This window comes from Trachypithecus francoisi, unplaced genomic scaffold (assembly GCF_009764315.1).
Source record: "Trachypithecus francoisi isolate TF-2019V2 unplaced genomic scaffold, Tfra_2.0 Lachesis_group17, whole genome shotgun sequence".
NCBI lineage: Eukaryota > Metazoa > Chordata > Mammalia > Primates > Cercopithecidae > Trachypithecus > Trachypithecus francoisi.
The window spans coordinates 40,806,661-40,826,498 of NW_022681462.1; the positions used below are offsets into that span (position 1 = coordinate 40,806,661).

Here is a 19,838-nt window from a genome sequence, read left to right on the forward strand (position 1 = left end):
ACCACACATCTACAGCCATCTGATCTTTGACAAACCTGAGAGAAACAAGAAATGGGGAAAGGATTCCCTATTTAATAAATGGTGCTGGGAAAATTGGCTAGCCAATTTTCAGTTTCAATTCCAAAGCTGAAACTGGATCTTTTCCTTACTCCTTATATGAAAATTAATTCCAGATGGATTAGAGACTTAAATGTTAGACCTAGTACCATAAAAACCCTAGAAGAAAACCTAGGTAGTACCATTCAGGACATAGGCATGGGCAAGGACTTCATGTCTAAAACACCAAAAGCAATGGCAGCAAAAGCCAAAATTGACAAATGGGATCTAATTAAACTAAAGAGCTTCTGCACAGCAAAAGAAACTACCATCAGAGTTAACAGGCAACCTACAGAATGGGAGAAAATTTTTGCAACCTACTCATCTGACAAAGGGCTAATATCCAGAACCTACAAAGAACTCAAACAAATTTACAAGAAAAAACAAACAACCCCATCAAAAAGTGGGGAAAGGATATGAACAGACATTTCCCAAAAGAAGACATTCATACAGCCAACAGACACATGAAAAAATGCTCATCATCACTCGCCATCAGAGAAATGCAAATCAAAACCACAATGAGATACCATCTCACACCAGTTAGAATGGCAATCATAAAAAAGTCAGGAAACAACAGGTGCTGGAGAGGATGTGGAGAATTAGGAACACTTTTACACTGTTGGTGGGATTGTAAACTAGTTCAACCATTATGGAAAACAGTATGGCAATTCTTCAAGGATCTAGAACTAGATGTACCATATGACCCAGCCATCCCATTACTGGGTATATACCCAAAGGATTATAAATCATGCTGCTATAAAGACACAGGCACATGTATGTTTATTGCAGCACTATTCACAATAGCAAAGACTTGGAATCAACCCAAATGTCCATCAGTGACAGACTGGATTAAGAAAATGTGGCACATATACACCATGGAATACTATGCAGCCATAAAAAAAGATGAGTTTGCGTTCTTTGTAGGGATATGGATGCAGCTAGAAATCATCATTCTTAGCAAACTATCACAAGAACAGAAAACCAAACACTGCATGTTCTCACTCATAGGTGGGAACTGAACAATGAGATCACTTGGACTCGGGAAGGGGAACATCACACACCGGGGCCTATCATGGGGAGGGGGGAGGGATTGCATTGGGAGTTATACCTGATGTAAATGACGAGTTGATGGGTGCAGCACACCAACATGGCACAAGTATCCATATGTAACAAACCTGCACGTTATGAACATGTACCCTAGAACTTCAAGTATAATAATAATAAAAATAAATAAAAATAAAAATAAAATAAAATAAAAAGGTTATTCACAATAGCCAATCATCCCAGGTATGCAAGGATGGTTCAATACACACAAATCAATAAATCTAATATACCATGTTAACAAAATGAATGAAAAACATACAATCATTTCAAAAGATGCAGAAAAAAACATTTGACAAAATTCAACATCTCTTCATGATAAAAACTCTCAATGGATTAGGTATAGAAGGAATGTATCTGAACATAATAAAGGCCATATACATACACATATACATATACAACAAACCCACAGCTAACATCATACTGAATGGGGAAAAGTTTGAAGCTTTTATTCTAAGATTTGGAAGAAAAAAAAGAATGCCCACTTTCACCACTTCTATTCAACATAGTACTGGAAGTCCTAGCCAGAGCAAGTCAGGCAAAAGAAAGAAATAAAGGGTATCCAAGTTGGAAAGGAGAAAGTTAAATTGCCCATGTTTGCTTTTGACACGCTCTTATATATTAAAAATCTTAAACATGAACGAAAAGCTGTTAGATCTAATAAACTAATTCAGTAAAGTTAAAGGTTACAAAATGAACATTCAAAAAACAGTAGCATTTTTTTTTCAACTTTAAGTTCTGGGATACATGTGCAGAGCGTGCAAGTTTGTTACACACATGTGCCATGGTGGTGTGCCACACCTATCAACCCATCATCTAGTTTTAAGCCCCGCATTAAGTATTTGTCCTAGTGCTCTCCCTCCCTTTACCCTCCATCCCCTGACAGGCCCCAGTGTGTGATATTCCCCTCCCCATTTCCATGTGTTCTCATTGTTCAACTCCCACTTATGAGTGAGAACATGTGGTGTTTGCTTCTCTGTTCCTGTGTTAATTTGTGAGAATGATGGTTTCCAGCTTCAACCATGTCCCTGCAAAGGACATGAACTCATTCTTTTTATGGCTGCATAGTATTCCATGGTGTATATGTGCCATGTTTTCTTTATCCAGTCTATCATTATGGGCATTTGGGTTGGTCCCAAGTCTTTGCTCAAAAAGCAATAGCATTTTTATACACTAATAGCAAACACTACTCTAAGCAAATTATTAAGCAAATGACACTTTTTAAAGCAAGTGATCAAGTAATTCTACAACATGAGATTTAATGGTGAAGACCTACTGCCAAGACACTGGGGACACTGATGAATAAGTCATGGCTCCCACCATTGTGAACATGATATTAACAGCAACTTTGTGTTAAATAAATATATGCCTCTATTATATATTTGTTATATTTTAACCATAAGTCTTAATGGTTTGATGAAATGACACTGAGAAAAAATGAAATATGAAAAACTTTAGCATCATATAACTAATGCTGCTAAACAGAGTTAATAAAGGTGTGGGCATTATTACATACTTAATTAAAGAAAGGATCTCTAAACATAGTGGGCAAGATTATGATATATGCTATAACATAACATCAAAGTCTGAGGAAGATTTACCTAATCAAAGTAGATATTGTTTTGTCCCCAAAAAAGAAGGGAAACATGATTTAAAACAAATAAAGTTTTTTGTAAGTCTCTTTTAATTTTTAATTCATGAAATAGAAAATGAATTTGCTTTGTGACAATTTTAAATGATTTTTGTCAAGACTATAATAATTGCTTTACACTAAAAAATACTGCATCTTCTATGGGATTAGAGTACCTTTGTGACAATTTGTAAAATATTAAGACACACACACACACACACACACGCACCTTAGAGTATTAAAAGTCATTATAGTAAACGCTATAATTGTCATTATTATTATCAAAAAATAATAAATAAATGATGTTGAAAAAACTGGATATCCACGTGCAGAAGAATGAAATTAGACTCTTATCTCTTGCCAAATACAAAAATTAACTTAAAATGGATTAGATACTTAAACGTAAGACTTGAAACTATGAAACTACTAGAAGAAAACATAGAAGAAACATTGTCTGGGCAAGGATTTTTTGGATAAGACCTCAAAATCACAGGCAAAAAACAAAATCAGAAATAAACAAACGTGATTATATAAAACAAGAGAGCTTCTGTGCAGAAAAGGAAACAATCAACAGAGTGAAGAGATAACTTACAGAATGGGAGAAGATATTTGCAAACTATACATCTGGCAAGGGGTAAATATCAAAAATACATAGTGAACTTAAACAACTCAGTTGTAATAATAATAATAAATAAATAACCTGTTTGAAAAATAGTCAAAATACCTGAATAGACATTTCACAGAAAAAGACACACAAATGACCAATATGTACATGAAAAATGCTCAATATTCCTAATCAAAGAAATGCAAATCAAAATCTCAGTGGCATATCACTTCCCCCTAGTTAGAATGGCCATTATCACAAAGACTAAAGATAAGTGCTGTCAAGGATGTGGAGAAAAGAGAGCTCTTATATACCCTTGGGGAGCATTTTAAATTAGTGCAGCCACTCTGAAAAACATTATAGAAGCTCAGAAAATTAAAAATAGAACTACCATATGATCCAGCAATCACACTATGCAAAGGAATTCAAATCCTTGTATCAAAGAGATATCTGCACTCCCATGTTTTTTGTAGGACCATTCACAATAGCCAAGATATTGAGTCAACCTAAGTGTCCATCAACAGATGAGTAGATAAAAGATAAAGAAAATGTGGTACGTACACATAATGGAATACTATTTAGCCACAAAAAGTGATTGAAATCCCACCATTTGTGACAACATGAATGAACCCGGAGAACATTATGCTAAATGAAACAAGCCAGGCACGGAAAGACAAATACCACATGATCTCACTCATATGTGAATTAAAAAAAAAAAAGTTGATCTCATAGAGGTAGAGAGTAGGATGGTAGTTACCAGAGACTGGTGTAGTTAGGCAGGAGGAGGGACGGGGGGATGTTAGCCAAGGGCTACATAATTACAGTTATGTAGGAGAAATACATTTCAAGAGACCTATTGTACAGCAGGAGACTATAGTAAATGATGATATAGTCTCTCAAAAAATGTAGAGAGTGGATGTTATGTACTCTCACCACAAAAAATGATAACCATGTGAGGTAATACGTTTGTTAATTAGCTAGATTTAACCATTCCACAAATGTATATGTAATTCAAAACATCATGTGGTATCCAATAAAAACATACACTGTTATCTGTGTATGTTTAAAATTTACATTTAAAAAGATACATAAAAATTGAGCTTTAAAAATTATTTTTAAATTTTTAATTAAAAATAATCAACCCCCCAAAAAGAAAAAGTTAAAGAATAAAGAGATATCACATTAAATCCATGCTTGCCGATTGCTTACTGTAATTATTAGTAGTGGATGCAGTCTGACTGTCCAAAAGTAGAAAAAAAAAATAAGTTGCTATGCGATGTTGAAGAATACACTCAAGCAAACAGAATGTTCTGCATTTTCAGTGTTAGAGTAAAAACAAAGAAATCTATTATATACAGAATCAGATCTGAGGTATATATTTCTACAAGTATACCCACAGTCAGTGTGTTAGGTTGTTCTTATATTGCTATAAAGAAATACCCAAGACTGGGTCATTTATTAAGAAAAGAGTTTTAATTAGCTCGCAGTTCTGTTCTGCGGGCTTTACATGAAGCTTGGAATTGGTATCTGCTTGGCTTCTAGGGAGGCCTCAGGAAGCTTCCAATCATTGCTGAGGGTGAAGGGGGAGCAGGTACGTCACATGGCAAAAGCGGGAGCAACACAGAGAGTGAGGGTGGAGGTGCCACACACTTTTAAACAACCAGATCTTGTGAGAACCCACTAACTATGGTGAGGAAAGCATCAAGCCACAAGTGATCCACCCCGTGACCCAAACACCTCCCACCAGGCTCCACCTCCAACACTGGGGATTACATTTCAACATGAGATTTGGACGAGGACAAACATACAAACTATATCAGTCAGTTATTTAATTTTGTCAGAATATATCTTCTAAAGGTGGCTATTGGGAAAGCAAGGCTTTCTCTTCCGAGAAGAAAAAAAAGACACCTTTACTGAAGTTTTTGAAAAGGGTATGTGAATGGTGAGGTGCTCTAAAAGGAAAAGACTAGAGGAAGCAGGGAAAACCAAGGATATTCGACCATAAAGAAAGGAGCCAAACAGCGGAGCCCTGTTATATACTGAATTTCTCACCCCCACCCCATCACTATCCAGCAACAAAGGCCCTTTTGTCCCCAGCTAAGCCCCAGTCCCAGGCTTACCCACTGCGATGGCTTTATCCAACTACTCTTGCTAATTTCAGTTTACTCTTTATTTTATATCAGTTTTAGCTTTATTATTATATAAATATACAAAATTTATTTAACTTTGAGATCACACATTACAATTAGGACAAAAATGATTTAACACCAGAATTATTTTTGTTTACAAGGTCTTAATGCTAAGAAAGTTCTATTACACACAATGAGGTATACTGGCAACATATAAAGATTATGGATGATATCATCCCAAAAGGAAATAAAGCAAAACAGAAACAGAGATCAGCTCCATGCTAGTCATGCCATCATGGGTAAGACACAGGAGTTCTGAAGCATATTCCTACCCACCCCTAGGAGAAAGCTCAGTGTTTGGTCTTTGAGTCTTAAAGTAACTCATGCAGTTGTCTTGTGGCCTACACAGCATCAGCTTGAGAGGAGAGCCTTATACCACCCAGCTCTCCTGCTTCTGAGCCCACATCCTGTTCTTTAGTTGCTATGAAGTAACTACTTCTTCTTCATTATAAAATGAGATGATAACAGCAGCCTTGCTCCCATCTCAGCACCAGTGTGAAAATGACACTAAGAAAATGTAGACGAAAACACACTGGGAACCAGAAACTTTAAGACAAAGACGAGCCTGCCACCTCTAGGCTGAGTTCAGTTATTTATATTTAATTCAAAGGCAGTGTTGTATGACTTCCCAAGTTCTGAAGTCAGGATGATGGGCTGGTCTCTCGTGGAAGAGGCAATGAACCAGTTTGGGAAGGCCACAGACTCAAGGGTGGAGGTCCTACCAGTCTTGACACGGTAGAAAAGGAAGGGTTTCACAGGCTCAGGTTGGCCATACAAATCCATGATCTTCTGCTCCTGAAATGTGAGAACAAGTACCCATGAGGAGAAACAAAAGCTGTTTGAGATATTCAAGGTTATTCATAATAATTCAATAAATGTTCCAATGTTCCAGAAAACCTTATCTATTAGAGCAGGCCTAGAGAAACACACATTTTGAAGGAGCAGCAGAGTAAACATACATGAAATTTTACCTTCCAGGCCCCCACCCTCAAATCTAGAGATGGTATAGGAAGTTTACAAGTGAGAGTTTAATGAACAAGCAGCCACACTTGAACAGCAAGTTAGAACTCTTCTCGCACAAGAGGCTGAGGGGACCCTTAGGAAAAGGAAGAAACTGGAAATTACCTCCCTTACCAATACCACAACAGTGAGAGCCACTACCCTGCAAGAACCACTGGTATGACAAAGGACAGCCAGGTTAGGGTATGAATTTCTGACTAATTGCCAAATACATGAGAAAGATAAATATCAATGATAAAGACACAAGAGGGTCTAACAAATCAAAGGATTTGTATCAAATGAAGAAAGTAAATAGAGCAATCAGAAAATGCCTTCTATATTGTATATGGAACTATATTCTATATGTCTGTATATTTGTATGTACATGCATTGTATAGTTAGGCAAAATAAGTATTTCTAAGTAAATTGCATGTGTTCAAGATCTCAAGAAAGACACAGAAATGATCTGTAATTCAGCTACATTCCACTCTGAGTGAGAAGTTCTTCTCCCATAGGGAGAATAGTAACTCTTCCAATTAATGGCTCATAAATTGAGCCATTAATTTACTCAATTAATGGCTTCCAGTTAATCTGATTCTTTGAGTGACCAGAAACCTAGGAGTCATTCCTGACATTTCTTTCCCCCCACCCCCGCCCCCCGCCCCCTAACATCTAACCCAGGAGCAAGGCCTGTGGACTCTATTTCCAAAATACCAAAATATTTCCTGAATCGAGTCACTTCTTGCACTCCACATACAATGTCAACCTCAATCCTGGCCATCATTCTCTCACCTGGACAATTAGGGTGACCTTTTAAATGTTCTCCTTGAACCTACTCTGTTCTCTAATAATCATTCTCTACAAGGCAGGTAAGCGAACTTTAAACTGAAGTAAATAAATAAGGTTATGATACCCTTTTGCATGATTTTCTATTGTTATTACAGTGAAACTCCTCAGCAAAGCCCACAGGGTCTACGCCACCCAGCTCCTGCCTACCTGCTGCCCTGCCCTCTTACCACTCTCCTGCATGCTCATTCTGCCCCCACAACACCGGTCTTCTTCTTTGCCTTCCAAGACACCATGCTGTTCCCAGCCAGGGTCCTGGCACTTACTCTCCGTGCACCTCACACCAGCCCCTCATCTTCCCATGGCCAGCTTCTCCCCAACACCTGGGTCTCCTCCTTGGGGAGAGCTTCACTGGACATTCCATCCTAGCCAAAATCGGTTTGGAATCCCCCACTCCCACTCATTGCGATCACATTCCTGCATTATTTTCTTCACTAGCACCAACTGTTATCTAAACTTAGCATATTTATTTATCAATCCCAGAATGATTGTTAGACTTGTTCATCACTGTATTCCTCAACACAGAGGAAAGCCTCCAGCATTCTACTCAACAGAGATTTGCTGTTTAATAAATGGAAGAATGCTTTCTCCTTTGAAATTTCCATACCTCCTCCATCATCACCTTCAACTTCCTACCCACTGAGAAAACTGAAGTAATTCGAAGAAGACTTGTACAAACCACCCCATAACATGGGCTCCCGGCACATGGCACCCACATCTGCACCTCCCCGCTTTAGGAGTACTGGGCGAAAGGTCCCACCTGCACTTGCAACTTAAGGACATCGCTCTAGCCGTTCTCCCTGCTCTCTTGTGCTCCATTAATTTTGCTTGCTCTTCTTAGTCATTTCCATCAGCATATAATGCTGTCATTTCTACCATCTTAAACAAAATAACTACTTTGCTTACCCACCACCGCTGCCAGTTCCCCTTTGCAGAAAACTTCTTGCAATTGCTGTCTATATCTGCTGTCTCTAATTTCTTTCTTGCAGTTTCTCTCTTTAAACTTACTCCATCCAGGCTTTTGCCCCCACTACAGCACCAACACTGCTCCTGCCAAGGTTCCCAAAGACCTACACATTGCCAAACGCAATGGTCAATTCTTAGTCCCTATCTGAGAACAAAGGCACAACATTAGGGTGACTTAGCTGATAGGACAAAGTAGAAAATGTCCTTCTCAGTCCTGACCTTATTGATCACACTCACAGTCCTGTTTCCTCCACTTAAAATACTACCAGAATCTGGATCACTTCTCCCTACCTCTGCTGCTATGTCCTGGCCCATCAAATCATACCTAGATCACCTCATAGTCTCCTGAAGGACTTTCACCTTTTCCTGCCACAGTCTAAGATCAACAAGCATCCAGAGAGATCCTTTTTAGACCTAAGCCCCTTCACACCATTCCTCTGTTCAAAACATTCTGGTATTTCCCATTTCACTCAGATTGCAAGGCTGAGTCCTTGAAAAGGACAAGCCTTTCATGTCTGCCTTTGTCTCTCTGGACTCATTCCTCGGTTCACGCCTGCACACCTGTCCTCACTGGTCCTGGGACGTGCCCTTACTAGACAGCTGCTGACTAACTTCTCTAGCTCTTTCTACTCCCTGCTAACATCTCACCTAGGCAATGATGCCTATTGCACTATTCACCACTGCATCCTGACCCTTCCTGTGTTCCTGGTACTGCTGGTCTATCTATCCTGCTTTAACCATTTTTATTTTTCTAGGAGAGGTAAAGACCTGTAACATAGCACAAATTTAGCTACTATTACATTTATTGTTTGCCATTTCTCTCCTTTCACTAGAATCCAAGCCCCATGTGGTCAGGGTTCTTTGCATTCTGTGCACAGCTGTATCTCAAGCATCTATGCAGTGCTGGAGGCCAGGAAGTGCCCGTTCATGTGCTTAATTGAATTGGCTTGAGTTGAATCAAATTGAATTAAACTGAAGTTTGTAGAACAAGGACAAACAGTCATTAAAAAAATAAAAGAAGAACAAACCAGAGAGCTTGGGAGTTAAACAATAAAGATTGAAATTTCAGGAAATGCTATAAAAGGATGATTTCCAGAAGGGACAACACTGAAAATGTAACCATGAGCTGGCAGAGCAAAGCAAGAAATTCTTCCAGATGCAAAGCCAAAATTATAAAAAGCAATGAAGGGATAGAAAGTATAAAAAATTAGATGAGATATCGTGAGATATTGAAGTGAGATCCATAACTTTCAATGATGGATGAATAGGAATTCCAAAAGGAAAATAAGGGTGAGAATACACTCGAAGAAATGATGGCCAAGAATATATCAAAGGTTAAGAAAGATGGAGCAGTGTGAAGAAAAGGCGAGAACGGCCCCCAGACTGACCAAAACCCGCACGCTGCTGCATCCCGCACCCAGTGCCTACATCCCCTCAGGGTTGCCGCCACCATGCCCAAGAGAAAGGCTGAAGGGGATGCTAAATGAGGTAAGCCAAGGTGAAGGAAGAACCACAGAGCGGATCCGCAAAGTTGTCTGCTAAACCTGCTCCTCCAAATCCAGAGCCCAAGGCTAAAAATGCCCCTGCAAAGAAGGGAGAGAAGGTACCCAAAGGGAAAAAGGGAAAAGCTGATGCTGGCAAGGAGGGAATAACCCTGCAGAAAATGGAGATGCCAAAACAGGGCAGGCACAGAAAGCTGAAGCTGCTGCAGATGCCAAGTGTAGTGTGTGCATTTTTGATAACTGTGTACTTCTGTTGACTGTACAGTTTGAAATACTATTTTTTATCAAGTTTTATAGAAATGCAGCTTTTGTTTTACCTTTTTTTAAGCTATGTTGTCAGTACACAGAACACTTCATTGTTGTTTTGGGGGGAAGGGGCATATGTCACTAATAGAATGTCTCCAAAGCTGGATCGATGTGGGGAAGACGCCTTTCCCTTCTAGTTTTGAGAGAGTTCCTCTTGGCTTCCAGGAGGAGGGATTCTCTGACTTTGACACACATGGCCACCTTGGCACAAAAGCCTTGTGGTATAGAAAACAAATTCGTTTTATGTCCTCTTCTCCCTTTCCATCTTTCAGCATAGATTTAATTCCCTTAAGCCCAGACATCTGTTAGGACCTGACCCTCAATCATTGGTTACCAGTGTGTCAGGCACTCTGGACTTTCCAGTGATGCCATTGAGATGGCACCTGTCAAAAGAGCAGTGGTTCTGTTTCTAGATTGTGGATCTTCAGATAAAGGCAACCATTTTCATTTCACTTCCTGAAAGTCATGGTTGGCTCGTGAAAAGTTGTTAAACAACATGCTAAATGTGAAATGTCAGCCCTCACTCTAAACGTTCCCTGTTCAGAACATCAGATGAAGACTTCTTTGAGTTTTATAGTGGCTTTCTGAGTTTTGGTAGTCCATTAAAGAAGGGAGTTTGAAGGTTGCTGTATACTGTTAACGACTGTCTGCCCATATCCTGCCTGAAATACTATGATTGTTTATGGAAATTATATTTAATAAAGCTAGATACAGTTTGGCTTGAAAAAAAAAAAAGGCAAGACAAGGACCTCAACTACTGACAGCCAGGATATAAAGAAAAGTGTATTGCATGCACATAACTTAAAAGAGGCTGGGAATAAATACGCTTAGGAAAATGAGACTATTTCTTTTTTAATACTAAAATTAGGTATTCAACCAAACACTTCTAAAAGAAAAGGCTTTTAAAATATTTTCTTAGTTACTCACTTTTAGCTGCAATGTGGGCTGTCCTCCAGCCTTCTCACAATACAAACACATTTCTGGATTCTGGATTCCCAAATAAATGGGATCCCCTCTGCTTTGGTCAAGAGCCTCTGGATACTTGCATGTGATAACAGCGACAGTGACTGTAAAGATAGGAGAAGAGATGGTATCAGTTTCCTTTTGAAGTCAGAAAAGATTATTTGATTTAGCAAGGTAGTATCCTCAAGTGGATCTGGAAGAGAGCCGAAGAGTGTAATCCCAACTAGACCCACCAAATGGCCAACCTCCATATTCATTCTTCTTTCATTCATTCATTCATACCATGTGCCAATCAGTGCCCTAGTAAATGAGCAAACACAGAGAGCTAAGCAGACAGCAGAGTATGCTCTTGAGATTCTCACACCTCTGCTTGAGCACATGGAGATGGGGAGCTCCTACACCAAGTAGCCCCTCTGATTCTTGGAGAGCTCGGTCCTTTTTGCAAGTTTTTCCCAATGTGATGCTGAAACCTGCCTTTCTGTGGTATTCTCCCATTTAGTCATTTTAGGATACCTTGAAGTCATGAGAACAAGCTACTCCTCTTCCATAAGACAGGGCTTCAGATGACTGAAAGCAGCTTTCCTATCCCCTAAGAGGCTCCTCCACCATCTCTGGCTTCTTCATCTTAGTGGAACACAAAGTTCTCCCTGACTTCTCTTCCCTATTAGGTGTGAAATTCTCCCCACTCTAGGTAGGCCCCATTGTAAAGTCACACTTTTACAAAAGGCTGGTGCCAGCTTCCCAGTCACAGCAGTGCAAACAGTGGGGCAGACACAGGGTGACCACTCACCTGGGGTCACACTGTCACTTCGTGGAACTGCCACAAGGATCTGACCCTGAAGGGTCCACACTTGCTGATTCAAATCATTAACAGTCCCAGTAATAGGTGTACGCACTGATTTTGGGATAGAGAAAAAAATGAAGAAATATTATAATCAAGGCTGCTTTAGTAGACCCAGGAGAAAAGTATCTAACCCAGGCCATTATGTAAGGAAGGTGTGGGGTTTTCATTCCCAAGCTGGCAACACTCACATCACCCACCAGCCCAGCCTTTCTTTCTAGTGAAGTTGTGAGCTCTGGTGAGGAAGGCAAGGGCTACCAAGGGAAGTCACTGGGTTAAGAGGGCAAACTATCAAGACAGAGGGCAATGGGCAGTCTCACAGAACCTGTGTGCCAAGGCCCAGCTACCCTCTTTTGTGCCTATTCTGTGCTTGGCCCAATGCTGGGGACTGGAGCTGGAGCAGTGACTAAGCAATAGCTCCCACCCTCCAGAAGCCCAGGGTCCAGTGGTAGGTGAGCAGCACCATGTGGGAAGGGCAGTGCACGGAGAGGAGAGAGAAGGCTGGGGCTTCCACAGGAGATAGCCTGAGTGCAGAGGGTCTAAGCCTCCAGAGCCCCATCCCAACAGCACATGATTCACTTGACTGAGAGATGACCCTTCCTCCACCGGCAGGGTTTCCTGGAGTGCCTCTCATAGTGTGGTTGTCTCAGCACCTGTGAAGGCAAACATAGGAGAGATGAACCACAGGAGATGTTTCCAAGACCTTCCAGGACACTAGCTCCTCAGGCCCTCATTCTAGACAGGGAGCTGGGAGACCTAGCCTGACATGAAGCTCTGGTCAAGAAGTTCTGAGCCACATCTGGGACAAAACTTGAAGGAAGCATCAGCAAAGGCAGAGTAGGTAGAATTTTCCTCCACCTGGAGATCCAGATAGGATGATAGTGTCTCCCCTAGGAGTATGAAGGTCAGGCATAAAATTTGACTTTGAATAACCCACAGACACCTGATGCCCATGCTTCCTCTTCTCTGAAGCCTCCACCCCTTCTTGGGCATTGTTTTTGCCTAGGAGCAGAGGAGGGTCCCATGCCAGGGCCAATCTGCCAGGATGCCAGCAACTCCCCAGTGAGAAGCAGCCCCACACGGGACAAGGCACAGAGCCAGCCTGATGTGGCCCTTCCCTTCGTTAAGCCCCAAAGCACAGGCAAGAGGAAAGACTCCAGAGGGCCGGAGAAGAGGCTTTCCAGCTATTGACTATACCTGGCAAGAAAGGGCCTTTATCTACAGTCCAGGGGACCGAAACGTGGCTCCAGCAGCTTCCAAGGGCAGTGATGGGCTCTAACGGAGCCTGGATCATTTATCTGGATGAGCAGAGAGGGAGGCCCCAGCTTCCTGGGTGGGGCATGAGAAACGTACGACGTGAAAGAAAACCAGCTCCTCCTACCAGAAGATCCTGTGAGGCTCGGAGGAGAATCACAGAATTAGCACAAGTATGATCCATCCGGGTTCCCTGAGAAATAAGTGTTGAGCCAACCCACACAAAATCAACCACACGGAAATGAGGTTGATGACAGATCCTAGGTTTGTCATAAAGAGGAAACTAAGGGACTTCCCTGGAGTTCAGCTCTCCTTTCATGTCATTCTGGAGCTAGAACTGGAAATGCCAGGCACTCTCATGTCAGGGATTCCACCTTCTGGGACTGGGAGCCTTTCCCTCTGCAGTCAGGCTAAAGGCATCCTGTAAGAGCCAAATTAGCCACACGTCTCAGGCAAGGTCCCCATGGCATTTCTCAACTACCCCACCTAAGGCCACACCTGAATGGAGAGCCAGGCAGTAGAGCTCCCCTACCTAACACTCTTTCAGCTCCATCCACATGGGGAGCCACAGGGACTATGTAGACTAGTCTTTTAACTGAGGCAATCCTGGTCTCAGGCACCCTCAAAATGCAGTGGATTCCGGAACTGCCTAAGGAAGTAAAGAGGTGGGCAGTGATTTCTCCCAAATCTGAGCCTCAGATGCCAACTTATCACCCACCTTCTGCCCTATTAATGCAGGACATTTCTAGGTTCCTGATCAGTGGTAATTGTTATTTTTGTATCTTGTTTATATACCCCATCCTATTTTCTGTAGCCAAACCTAAAAATTTACTGAGGTACAAGTTAACTACTAGAGTGAAGTGAGTTTTAGGAGACAGACCTGAAGCACTAACAGCTTCAGGTTTACCCATCTGTAAGGAAGAAAAGCACAAAGAATGAGACAGAACCTTCCAGATAAGCTCATCCATGAGCCCCTCTTCCCAGCCCTGCAAAGAGTCTCCTGACTCAATATCTCTTACTTTTCACCCTCATCTCCTTTTTGGCCTTGGAAGAACACGATCCTTTCCTGCCATAGCCCCAATTCTATCACTTATGGCTTCCAGTGTTTCTGTGACCCCAGGAGAGAGTGTGGTAATGTCAGGTGCACTTATGTTCGAAGTCAACCTGAGCCAATGACACCTCACTTGAGTCTCCTCTGCCCTGTTAAAGATCCCCTCCATTACACATCAGTCAACATATTTCCTTTCTTGGGATGTTCATCACAAAACAGCATCCAAAATCCCCATCATTTGACACCCCAAATCCCTTAAGCCTGAGTTTCCAATTGGGATCCCTCTGAAAGCAGAATCCATGCTAGGAATTGCAAACAAAGGGAATTGAATAAAAGGAACTAGATACAGATGCGTTGGAAGGCCAAAGAAGATTAAGGGATTGATGTGGTATCCCGGATAGTAACAACTATAGGAAGGAAACAAAAGGGAACAAAAGAACCTAGGGTCTCAAACGAGAGCTTTTACGGGACTTATCTCCAGATATGAGTCGTGGGTGAGGGGTTCTCTGCCTAAGTGATGCTCAGACCTGAGGAAAGGGTCTAGGTTAAATGCCTAGAGTTTAAAATTCCTAGACAAAAAACCAAATGACAGAGAACCCTTAGCCTTCTTTGCCCCAAATCACACAAAGTGCAAAATCCATGAAAAAAAAAAAAGATGATAAATTGAACGTCACCCAAATTTTAGAAATTTGGACAAAACACATCATGAAATGAATTTAAAAAGACAGACTACCCAAGATAAGATATCTGCAACACATCTAACAAATAATTAATATCCACAGTTTATAAATAATTCTTACTAAGCAGCAGGAAAAGTGCAAATAATTCCATAGGAAAATGAGCAACTGACGTAAAAAGTATTTCACTGAGTAGAAAATATAAATGTTCAATAAATATAAGTAATTACAGTAAACCACACTGGTAATTAGCAAGATGCAAATCCAAGTAATACTGAGATTCAGTTTCCACCCATCAGGAAGGCACAAATTAAAAAGATGGTAGGCCATAGTGTGAGAAAATAGATTCACTCACCACATGAATGTCCATGTGAATCATTGCAGACTTTTTGGAAAGCAATTTTGTATGGGCTATTAAAAATGTTAATGTGTTTACCCTTGACCCCATAGGTATACTTATAAGAGTCTATTAATTTAAGTTATTTTCAGCTTCAAAACTTGAAAAATCCTATTCAAAGTGGCTAAAACAATAAAAATATTTACTAGGTTACATAATTGGAAGTCCAAAATTATTAATTATCAGAGTTGCTGACCTGATAATTCTATGAGGTGAGCAAGGACCAGCATTTTAAAAAATTCTCTCTGGCCTTAAGTTTAATACATAACTTAAGGCCAGGTTTCTCCAAGGTCATACGAGGGCTGCCCGTGTCAGACAGAACTGTGTGCTCAGTCGTTCACATCTTGTAGAAAAAGGAATGGCTCCCTGACAACTATCAAAGTCTTTCTAGTCTGTTTGGACCAACTTGGGAGCCATGCTGTGTCAATCGGGGTCCTAACAAAAAACAGATGACATGTTCAAATGTGGCAATTGGAGGTAAATGTAATGAAGGAGTTATTTATAAAGGTATGGGTAGAGTATAGGGAAATCCCAAGGCATAGTACAGAACCTCAGGCTACTAAAAGCGGGGTATAACTCTGGCCATCCCTAGACCTGAAAGGACAAGAGGAGGTTATTAGAACCCAGAGAGAGAGAGAATTTTGTGAACAAGGCTACCTAATAGGAGTTGTGAACTTCATCAAGAAAAATAGCCTGCAGTGACCCCATAGGAAAGGAACCAGGGAATACAGGTCATGCATGGCTTAATGATGTTTTACAGTGCAAACATCATAGAGTGAATTTACACAAATCTAGGTGGCACAGCCTACTACACACCTAGGCTATATTGTACAGTCTATTGCTCCTGTACAAACCTGTGCAGCATGATACTATACTGAATACTTCAGGCAAATGTAACAGAATAGTAATGATTTGTGTATTTAAACATATCTAAACATAGAAAGAATATAGTAAAAATATGGTGTTACAATCTTATGGAGCCACCATCACCTGTGCAGACTGAAATGTCATTACGTAGCACCTAACTGTAAATACCCTGACCTCATTTTCTTCTTAATATATAAATAATGTATAATGTTTTGTGATCCTAGATGTTTTAAAATGGAGTCACCTGTGACAAGTGGCTCAGCCTGCAGTGAAATTGCTGACCCCTCAAAGTGATACACATATGCATCTGAGGGGATAATGTTATATATACGTGCTGTGGTCAAGAAAGCAAAGCCAAAAGCTGCTGAGATCATGACTATGGACACTCCTGCAAAGGGCCATAAAAACCACAAAGAAACTGACCATGGTGAGATGCCTGTAGAAGCTCTGCTCATGAGAACTCAGTCCTCTTTTCTATCTGGCATCGCCACCAGGAGCCCTACGGGGAAAAGAGCAACGACAACCACCTCTCTCTAACACCCTGCAAAATATATTTGCATGATTGCTAGTGTATGAAAGCCTTGCAATAAGCCATGAATTTGTAAGCTTCTAATTGGCCACTGAGTCACTGTGAAACCTCTTTCCCTCACCCCCACTCCCATTCAAGTTAGCACAAGTACGCTGATTTGAACCTGACATGACACTTCCCATTCTCCAAGTTCCTTTCACTACTCCCCCTCGGCCAAACTCAGAAGCCAAGGGCAACCAGAAGCCAGAAGGCAAGGAAGCCCACAGATGCAGGTCAGCTTCCTGGGCAGACAGCCAGGAGAGAAGCATGGAGAATGGATTTGGAAAGGTAACTGGAAATTATCCAGCATAGTCCATGCCTCTTGCCCCTGAGGTCCATATTCTTCTTTCTGGGGTAAGACATTTGTGTTCTCTCTCACAGGTGAAATTCTGAATCATCACATTAGGTCAATGTAATCATACTCCTATCTGAAACTTTTAAAAGTCACTCCCAGTGTTACTCATGTAAGGTGGTTAGAGAAAAAGGCAGGGATAGGGAGGAAACAGTTAAATAGAACATCGAGACTCCTTGATTCTATAGTTACTCACCAAAGCCAAGTTTGGTAATCACAGCTGCCTTCTTCTACCACCCATCCCGTGTTCCCCTCACCCTCTGCCAGCACCTCTGCTGGATGCTGTTCTTCACTTTACAGTTGAATCAAGCCTCCATTTCTGCACAATCCAGGTCCTCAGTGCTCTTCTTTATTGGGTACTTCAATTTTCCATTGACTGAAACTACCAGACATAAAAGAAGCAAGAGATTCCCTGGAGTAACAAGACATGCTCCGGGGGAGCTCCTGGGCTCCAGACATCGTCCTATTTACCTCTGTTGAGTAGCAGTGATCCAGTTTTCCCCTGGGCAATTAGGATCAATCAGCCCAGCCAGTAAGGTGATCCTTTTCTGCCCTTCTACATAAAATTAAACACCGCATGCTCTCATTTATAAATGGGAGCTAAACAATGGGTACATTATGGACATAAAGATGAAAATAACAGACACTGACAATTCCACAGTGGAGTGGGGTGGGAGAAGGGCAAAAGCTGAAAAATCAACAACTGGGTACGATGTTCACTGTGTGGGTGATGGATATACCAGAAGCCATACCTCACCATTATGCAATATGCCCAGGTAACAAACCTGCACGTATGCTCCTTGAATCTAAAATAAAATAAAATAACCAAAAAAAAAAAAAAGGAAAAAATTTTAATGATTTACTGGCATTCTCCACAACCTATGTAGTATCTGTACCAGCAAAAAGGCAAATTAAGTGGAGATATGAAATTAATACCCTAATATCTTTCAAGTCTGTGATGGTGACCCTAACTCTAGTCACTCCCCCAGGGATGGAGTTTTACTTTGGGTTTCTGGTTTATCATCTCAGCAGAGGGTCAGGAGAAATTTTAGGGGCTTCCCCTTTACCCTCTCTCCATAACAACTTTTACTTTATAAGAAGGAACCCAGTGTGGACATGCTGCCAGTCACTAAATTTATCTTGTTGCACTGTACATTTTGTGCCCAAAGAAATAATCTCAGGCTGCCTCTTCAGGCAAAATTAGACCCAGAGTCCATCTGTCTCCTCTGCTTTATAATCCTTTGCTGTGATTGATGGACCATTGTGGCATTTTTTTGCCCCTGGAGATTTCCATCAATACAGAAGCAGTATCTGAAACCCTCAGATACTATTTTGCTCTCTCAGTGCACAGCCCTGATAAATGGTATGTCTGGGGAAGGCTTGGGGAAAGATTCTTACTATATTCTAGTCACCATGTATTAGTCTGCTCAGGCTGCCATAACAAAATGTCACCGGCTGGGTGGCTTAAAGAACAGAACTTCTTTTCTCACTGTTCTGGAGGCTGGAAGTCCAAGATCAAGGTGTCGACAGGTTTGGTGTCTCCTAAGGGCTCTCTCCTTGGCTCACAGGCGGCCACCTTCTCTCTGTTCTCACAAGATCCTGTGTGCATCCCTGGCGTCTCTTCCTTGCATTATGAAGTCATATTGGATTAGGGATCTACTCTTATAACCTCATTTTACCTTAATTACCCCTTGAAAGGCCCTATTTCCAAGTAGTCACCTTGGGGGTTAGGGCATCAACGTATGAATTAAGAGGGGGACACAATTCAGACCATAACATGCCACTATGCAAAGCTCCCCCTCAAACGGACCTGACCTTCATCTTAGGAATCCAGGGCTTCGATCTTCCTTAGACCTGGAAATTGGGTTAAAAGCCATACATTTCCACTACAGCAATTTGAGTTCTTTTCTGTACACCAGACCTAAAAACCTTCCTCCCATATGTGTTAAGTAGCACCTTAGAAGCTTTTCCATGTATTTCATTTCTACAGACCCTAAGATGAATTTGTCATTGCCACAGGATCCTGAAGTTCAAATACTCTAGTTATTATCCTGCCCCTGTGGTTAACTGTGATCATTTCACTCACCTTGCTTTTGATGAGAGGTGCCACCATCTGGCCTCTTCCACTCTGCAATCCTGTTCATTCCCATCAGAGCTGAAAACCTGCTGCAACACCCACACTATCACCTCCAGCCTAGAGAGGGAAGCCCAGTGAGCTCTCCTGGATGCCAGTGTGCCCCTTGCCAATACATTTCTTCTTCGTCCCTTGGTCATCCTGAGATGTGTGATTAATGGACAGCTGTGTGGACTGTACATAATAGATGTACTCCAGCATTCTCATCCCTGAGTTTCCTGTATAGAAATCACTCAACCTTAGCAACATGTGAAAATCACCTGAGGATTCTTTAAATCTCTCTGCCCACATGTCAACACAAACCAGTTAAATAAGAATCTCCAGGGAGTCACTCAAGCATCAGTGTTTTTTAAAGCTCCAACTTTAAGGATCATTACATTATGTCAAAGAAATGATAGTATTTCAGCCTTACTTATTGTAAACCACCACCATATCTAAGCTTCCATTAGTCAACCTAGCAGACAATAAACTAACATCACCTCCAGGTACTCAAAT

The 19,838-nt window shown here is 41.2% G+C and overlaps 1 protein-coding gene across 3 annotated transcripts; it reads right to left on the bottom strand.

Annotated features, from left to right (window-relative positions):
• Positions 1-5,599: 5,599 nt before the first annotated feature.
• Positions 5,600-19,557, bottom strand: IL36G (interleukin 36 gamma). Of its 3 annotated transcripts, XM_033175430.1 has the most exons (7): positions 19,296-19,557; positions 13,241-13,433; positions 12,800-12,933; positions 12,623-12,696; positions 11,993-12,097; positions 11,167-11,306; positions 5,600-6,415 (listed from the first exon to the last, which is right to left on the bottom strand). In XM_033175430.1, the coding sequence occupies exons 4-7, from the start codon at positions 12,675-12,677 to the stop codon at positions 6,206-6,208; spliced, it is 510 nt and encodes a 169-aa protein (XP_033031321.1). In that variant the 5' UTR covers positions 12,678-12,696; positions 12,800-12,933; positions 13,241-13,433; positions 19,296-19,557; the 3' UTR covers positions 5,600-6,205. The 3 variants fall into 3 exon arrangements, with proteins under 3 accessions (XP_033031321.1, XP_033031320.1, XP_033031323.1); XM_033175429.1 differs by lacking the exon at positions 12,800-12,933; XM_033175432.1 differs by lacking the exons at positions 12,800-12,933; positions 19,296-19,557 and having other exon boundaries at positions 12,628-12,696; positions 13,241-13,259.
• Positions 19,558-19,838: the final 281 nt, after the last annotated feature.